At 39.9% G+C, this 7,972-nt stretch overlaps 1 protein-coding gene across 1 annotated transcript; it reads right to left on the reverse strand.

The window, feature by feature from the left end:
* Positions 1 to 1,564: 1,564 nt before the first annotated feature.
* On the reverse strand, positions 1,565 to 7,688 carry c1qtnf7 (C1q and TNF related 7). The gene is made up of 3 exons (XM_026160141.1): positions 7,459 to 7,688; positions 5,532 to 5,765; positions 1,565 to 2,755 (listed from the first exon to the last, which is right to left on the reverse strand). Exons 1-3 carry the CDS (start codon positions 7,478 to 7,480, stop codon positions 2,127 to 2,129), a joined length of 885 nt encoding a protein of 294 aa, XP_026015926.1. The 5' UTR covers positions 7,481 to 7,688; the 3' UTR covers positions 1,565 to 2,126.
* Between the last annotated feature and the right edge of the window lie 284 nt (positions 7,689 to 7,972).

A 7,972-nucleotide genomic window follows, 5' to 3' on the forward strand; every position in this document is an offset into this window, starting at 1 on the left:
TTTTCTTACCCTTCCTAATAAAGAAAGAAAGCTTACAGCCATCTGAACAGGAGTCTATGCATTTCTACTATGAAAAACTAAGTACAGTTGTTGATTTATTGATTAATTGATCACCAGCAAGTTTGAGCACCTCTATTAAAGCAGATGTTTTAGCAGTTTGCTGGTCTGGAGCATTCAGGTGTGTGTTAACACAACGCTTCTCAGGTCTACTCGGGACTGGACATCCCAGCAAATTCACCATAAGGTCAGACCTTGAAATTCTCAGAGAAATGGGAAAAAAAAACCCACTCCATCCAGCTGGTTTGAGAGATTAGGGAACACTGATCTCAAAAGACATAAACATAGACCATAACAAACACAAAAACTGGGTTGAAGACTCAGGACCATGACAGAACAAGTATGGATTTTATGTGGAAGGGGAAAGCCAGGAGAAACCTCTACTCTCTAAAAAAAAGTTGGCAGCATGGTTTACGTTTGCATGTTGGCAAGACTTTTGGTACAGTTTTAGTTGGACAGATGAGCCCAAAGTGGAGATTTGGTCAAACTACACAGCACTATGTTTGGCAAAAAAATCAACACAACATACACCTCATACCTCTTTGGCTTGTCTGATCACTGTAGTCACCAAGTGGACCATGAATTCTTCTGCATTATAGAGTCAAATGTTATACCATCAAGAGTTAAAGCTAGCCCAGTGGCCCAGTCAAAGTCCAGGCATCAACCCCACTGAAATGCTGTTGCATGACCTTAGGAGAGCTGTGCATGTACAAACCTCAATCAACTGAAGTCACATTGTAAAGAAATGTGGGGAAGAATTCCTCCAATATGAGAAACTGATAAAAACAGAGAAAATAATTGCTTCAAGTTGTTGCTGCTAAAGAATGATCCAATAGCTGCTGAATCATAGAGTATGCTTTTCAGAAGAGTCCTGTGAAAACATCTTCACATGACAAAATATATACTGTTACAAAGCCAGATGTTCCTATTAAACATGGTCAAAGTTTCAAATAATAAGGTCAGTGTACAAGCAGTTCCTGTGAGCCAAAAGTTTAGACTTCCTCAGTTTACAAGGAACAGCCATTCAGAACAAAGTTTTCTTAAACAGAGGGAGAGGGAGTATAATTCAAGCAAAAGTATTATTCAGCAGGAAATTTGCATAACAGTTCCTCCTCCACATAAGCTGTCTAAACTTCACACACAGACACAACCAATTGGCTTAAAGCTCTAAGATTTTGCTATACATGCTAAGGGATCTCGGCTTGCTGAGGAAATAAAGCCTGCTCATCCCTGTCTTGTATGCAGCCTCTGTTTTGGTCTTTCAGTTTGGCCTGCTGTTGCTGTGGACGCCCAGGTATTTGTCACTCCTCCAACATCCCATCCCAGGATAGCCATCGGGCAGTTGCTGCCCTTTTTCTTCTGAAGTTGACGACCATCTCGCTGATCTTACGCTTTGTTCATATTTTCAGCTAGCTTAAGTAAAAAAACAAAAAAAAAAAAACCCCAAAACCAATACAAACTCTGGTACACAACTTTATCTTTGATTTTTTTTTATTTCAGTGTCTTATTTATTTGTTCACATGATTGTTTCTTCTTTTTTTTTTGTTTGGCTTTAGGGTCCAGGATATAGTTTTAGTTGGTTTTTGTTGCTATCTGAGGTAGCCAGGATTGCGCCATCATTTCCACCACGTCAGAATGGTCTCTACGTTTCATATTATGTTTTTTTTTGTGTTAATATTTCTTGCACTAAATAAAGCAAAGGAGGAAGTTCTCCTCTGCAGCTGTTGTTTTTGGAAATATCACCAATAACAAACACATGGCTGGCCTGTTTTCACTTTTCAGCTTTCTATTGTCCAATAACTTTGTCTCACACATGTTTCAGTTTTACTTCTTTTTGCAAATGGAAACATGTAAATCATTATTACATTTCAACAATGTTTATTTGATTCCAATTAAATCATGAACATATAAAGACTTTATCAAATAATATACTTTTAAAACAATAGATAAGTCTCCATTCTAATAATATAACTAGCAATACAAATATTGGTATAAAAATATAGTCTTTATATGTGTGTGTGTGACAGTGAATAGGAGCTTGTGGTTTTCTCTCTTGAGTTTTTCAGGCTCTATGCGTAGTCATCTGCTAGTGTGTCAAAGTAGTTGCTGTCTGCATAGATAAGGAAGCCAGAGAAGAGGCTGTCAGCCCAGCCAGCATCTGCAAATAAACCGTTCTGGTCATGGTAGAAGATTTCCATCCACACCTCGTCTTCTGGATTCAGGTACATGACGGTGGACCCAGATGCCACGTCATGGTTTCCTGTATTGGCATCAAAAGTTTTGATGCGATACTGACCATTCTGCACCAGACCGATAGCCAGGTGTTTGTTGGCCAGTGTAATGTCATAGGAGAAATAATAAATGCCTGGGTATGCACAGATGAACTTGCCCGTCTGTGGGTTGTAGTGTCCGCCTTCATCGAAGAGGATCTTGTTGAACTTAATGGGGGTTTTCTCTGCAGGGTAGCTGCTGGTGATTCCCGCAGAGAAAGCAGATTTAGGCATGAGGCTGCCACATTTGCAGGTTCCCGCAGTGCCCCGCGGTCCTCGTTTGCCCTTGTCCCCTTTCTCCCCGTCGGGTCCTGGAGGTCCAAGCAAGCCACCATCTCCGTTCTCTCCCGTAGGGCCTCGTTTGCCTGGAGGGCCGCGGTCACCTCGTTCTCCAAGTTTACCTGTCGGGCCTACCCTGCCCTTCACTCCTGAAAGCAAAACACAATGCTTGCAACATCAGTCTCTAATTGAAGGATTCAGTTTTACTACTGTTAAACCAGAAACACAGCTCCCCAGTCATTGTCAGGGATTAAGTCAACCTTTGAACAAAGTCACTTGACATTCAAACTGGCTTGATTAACCCTTCGGTGCATTCAGTCAGCACCACTGTCGCAGTAAATACCCTGGAGACAGGCAACATTGTGATTGTGATTGTTTTTTTTCTGCAGGGCTTTTCCTAATAAGTGGCTCCATGTTCAGTTGAAAGTGAATTCCTGTTTCCAGGCATAATGGAAAACACAGGTGAATGACGTTTATTTATCCCTGACAGATTTATGGCATTTCAGACTTCACAGGCTGATATTAGGATAATATTTCTGTTGGATGAGGCTAACAGGTACAGCCCTTCCAAATATTTTGTAATAACATTATGGAAGATTTTCCTATGCTAAAACTGTACTTTCTGAACAATCTGAAGAAGTAAAAAATAGAAATTTAAGCTAATCTGCCTGTAGAAAACCATGGGAAAGTTCAGATATACCCAGCTTATAGAGTATAAGCAAATTTGTTAGCATTACTGTGATGCAAAACCTAAAGTTTACTGCAATATATCTACACATTCACACACCTAAACCCACAAGGATGCTTTCTAACAGAAGCAGCTGGAGATTGCATATGACTACCAAGGCTGCATACTGCTACCAAGGAATTTACTTAACACCGTGCATGAACCAGGATACATCAGGATTAGTTTGTGATATTTTGTTGAGAACACCAAGACCGTGTTACACAGTTTTTCGTACTTCAAATTGTTGTGTGTTTGTGAATAAATTCAGATCTAGTACCAGCAAGTCCTTTGCTCCAAATTCCTGGATGCAGATCTACGTATTAATCAGTTACGAGTGGTGAAGCCAAACCACATCACTGGTAAAAGTTTTGTGCAAATCCATCCATAATTTTGTAATCCAAATAGAGGGAAAGAAAAAACCCCGATCCAATCACATAACCTTCTTGGCAGGAATAATAACAAAGAATGCCCAGGGTAATATGGTTAGTGCAGCAGTTATGCCTCTGAATTTCATCACAGTCAAACAATCAATATGTGGTTGAAGTGAAGACTTGTTCATGATAAATGAAGGAGAGATGATATCTGAAGATGATTCAAAGTGTTGCATTTGTACCTTACAGCTTTTTTGTGTAAACTTGTGCAGGGTTTGTGCTCTTGGGTAAGATGGCGCCGATGTGTATGGCTCGCCGTCTGTTCCTCCACGTTTCTGTTTTAATGTTTTTATTTTGTTATGATGTCGACTCCCTGCTGGTCTATGATCACCAAGTTTTACTTGATCTGTTTTTAAATCACCTCTTAAAACACATTTATTTACCTTGGCTTTTAGCACAGCAGGACTTGTTGATGTCTCTTAATATGTTTCTTATTAATTATATGATTTTTAATTTTAAGATATTTTATATGTAATTTAAACTGTTTCCTCTCTGTTTTATATTTGTAGCACTTTGGTCAACATTGCTGGATGTAAAGTGCGTTATAAATAAAGATGCTATGCTATGCTATGCTATCTGATGTGTGCAAGGACGTGAGTTCTAGACTTAAGGCATGACTTTATAAGTATTAAAAACAATCCTTACATTTGAATTTTTTAAAATTATGTTAGTTTGTGCAATTACTTTTGAGCCTCTGACAATGAGAAGTGTGTTTAAAAATGAATAGTCAATGCAAAATAATCACTTTGCCTCTTGAATTACAGCTAAAGATTGCAGGATTGCAGGGTTTCAATAGTTCTGTGTCTTTGATCATGTAGTGACTGTTTAATTTAAAATTCACTGTAATGGAGGCGAAACTAAAAGAACGATGTCTGAAACAGCACAGTAAGGAGAACAAACACCAGAACTTTTCACTAAAGAAAATCCTTTTACAAATCTGTCTTTCTCATCCACTCAAAGCTACTTCTATCCTCTTCATCTAGCACAGATTTACCTTTGGCCTTTAAGGATGGGTAGTCATTGTCAACTTTGTGGCTCCATGTTCAGTTGAAAGTGAATTCCTGTTTCCAGGCATAATGGAAAACACAGGTGAATGACGTTTATTTATCCCTGACAGATTTATGGCATTTCAGACTTCACAGGCTGATATTAGGATAATATTTCTGTTGGATGAGGCTAACAGGTACAGCCCTTCCAAATATTTTGTAATAACATTATGGAAGATTTTTGCAACACATGCAGCATCTGCTTTAAAATAATCAAACTGTTTACACCCAGGATTTGCCATCTCAAGCTAGTTTAAAAACTATAAAGCTAATTCGAAAATGAGTCTGAGCGACATAAACCACCATTCTAAGGACAGACACATTACAAGCACTAATTAAATGTATTGCATGTGTGCATTTTTCTTTCTCAATCATAAGCTGGCTCCCTAAAATGATCCTCAGAACCTGTGGCAGTAACTGTACTTGATACACTTTATGGCAAAGGTGCACCTTTTTCTTGTTTTTTATTACAATAAATGTTGGCATTTCACACACAGTGCTGTCTGTAATGATCAGATTGAAGGAGTTGGAGACCTGATGTGTGTTTACATTGACTTCCCCTTTATTGTTAAGCCTCCAGTCCTGTAGGAGAGATCATTTAATAACTTTCACACACATCATTTTATCTTCTCTATGCGCCAGCTTTTCACTTCACGCACACACTGGCAGTATTTCTTTATCAGCAGACATAAAGTAATACTGTATCTGTTTCATATTATACCTGTGTCACCCTTTTCTCCTTTTTCACCCTTCCTGCCATCTCTGCCATCTCTTCCTGGGATACCCACATTCCCATCTGCTCCCGGGGGCCCGCTGGGACCTGGTTTGCCAGGCAGTCCGGGTGACCCAGGAACACTGCAGATCAGTCGTGGGGCTTTGAGCTTGGTGTCAAACAACTCTCCCGAGACACAGGGCCACAGACAGACAAATCCCATCAAGGTCCACATCTTCAAACCTGTATATACAGCCAAAAGAGAACATTAATATAGATGTTTGTGTCTCCACGTTAACTCACAAAGTTCCGAGCAACTCTCAAGTTAGTTTTGTGTTTGCAGATGTTTGGGCAAAGGAGGCAGATAACGAACAATAATGAATCAGTGAGTCCAGACACTTAGCGGTCCTATTATATTGATCAGTGCCATTAAACACTCAAAACGTTCTTGTCAGGGTGTCAGACAGAGAAACTGCATATCAGTGAATCAAACTTGTGATCAAATGCAGCATGAGGCCAGATGTGATTTTTGTAATGAGAAGCAATTGCTTCTGATTCCTTTTCACACGCCGATGTTCTCATCCTGCCACAGATTTGCATGTAATAGACTTCAAGCGAAATCTTTGTGTCTGCTCCAAGTCTTGTCTCTTTTTGTGCCAAAACATTCCCGAGCCATGACATAACACCCAGAACAATTTCTGTCAGGGGAACGCGATCATGAAGCAATGGCGTTATACATACATGTAAGAGAGAAAAGAAGGAGACATGATCACACCTCTATTTCTGTAACAGAACGTAAAGCAGGCATTAAAAGCAAAAACACTTAATGGTGATTCTGCATCCTGATGTTCAACATCAAACATTCCACAGCAAAGAAATCATATGGAAACATACCGAAAATGTCTTCCGCTGTGTGAAAATCTTTTGGATTCGCAGATTTGATTATTACACACACACACACACACACACACACACACACACACACAGATTTGCCCATGTGGGCGTGAGAATGTGAGTTTTGCATCTGCTGCTTGTCTCTGGTCAGCGGGGGCGTTGGAACATATGTGTCAGGTCTACAAAGAAGGATAATCCCCTTGTCTGCCTTTTCAAAAATTTTTATTACGGCATGTTTTTCTTTGCCTTTACACATTTGGTTTGTCTGTCAGTGCACCATGCAAGCACATTAGACAAATTAGGTGCATACTACATGATGAGCTAAACAGGAAGGAGACACCACACATACACGCAGGCTGCTCTCCTCCTTCTTGTAAGAGTAGTATGTTTTTGATTTTGAGGGTAATGAACTGGCCACAGAGCCAATGTGAGGTCCTGGGAGAGAGAAACCCCGCCCGCCATCTCCAGTCTGCAGCAATGATGTCAGCATTAGTAAAAACGCTGTCTTTAAAGAAGTGGACAACTGTTTACACACACAGCTGTGTTGTGCATGCAAACACATCCAAACACAGATAAACGCAGTCCTTCTAAGTCGCATTAGTAATATGCGTTATTTAAAAGCTCCTGCTGCATAGCGCTCCCTAAGAGATGTTTATTTACTATGAAGATCTAAAAAAGCTCTTTTCATTCATTTGATCTTCTTGTAAACATGTAGAGCGAGGCAGACTTTGCACCAAAAAAAAAAAAAAATCCTTTACTGAAAATAAAGGTTTTCATCCACTTTGACTGACAGCTACTAAAGTGTTTCTGATGTCAGAAATAGATGCATGTGAAACAAACACCAGACATTTTAGACATGTAACTTCTTTTCATTGCATTATTGCACTGCAATGCAATCTGACTATACAAGCTTAGAAAACACGTGTGGGTAGAAGTACTCAGTTTTGAGCAGAAAGTTTTCATCACTTTTATAAACATTCTGAATGAACAACGTCTTGTGATAATAAACCAGTAGACAGAGACATTTAATCCATGTTCTTACCCAACACTTGGCAGCTGTTCATCCCCAAACCAGGTCAAACTTCTCACTCTTGAGTGTCTCCGTCCTCCTATCTGCTCAGATTCTCATCTTTCACAAGATTCGAGTCCCCGTTGAACATGTTACTGTCAGACATCTATGTGCAGAGATCAGCTGCTTGTGCAGTACAGCAGCACAAGCAGCAGCCAGGACTCCTTTCAGTGCAACTCTCTCTCCATCCCTCCCTCTTTCCCCTTTATCCACTCCCTTCTTTCTGCCTCATAAATGTCCTAAGGCAAACAGCCATTAGCCAGGCAAGCCCAGTATGTGCATACAGAATAAATTCTATTATGTCATTGATGAAGACTCTTTTAGAGTGAGACTCCCAGTGTAAAAGTCAGAAACTTGAATCTTCTAGATTAATAAATGACAGAACTCATTTGTGTCTAGTTGACCTCAGTTTTAATTGTATTTCTGACATTTACTCCTAGATGGCACCAAGCACGACATGTGAGTGTGTTGACGGACCGCTGGGATT

This window comes from Astatotilapia calliptera, chromosome 23 (genome assembly GCF_900246225.1).
Source record: "Astatotilapia calliptera chromosome 23, fAstCal1.2, whole genome shotgun sequence".
In the NCBI taxonomy this organism is placed as follows: Eukaryota; Metazoa; Chordata; class Actinopteri; order Cichliformes; family Cichlidae; genus Astatotilapia; species Astatotilapia calliptera.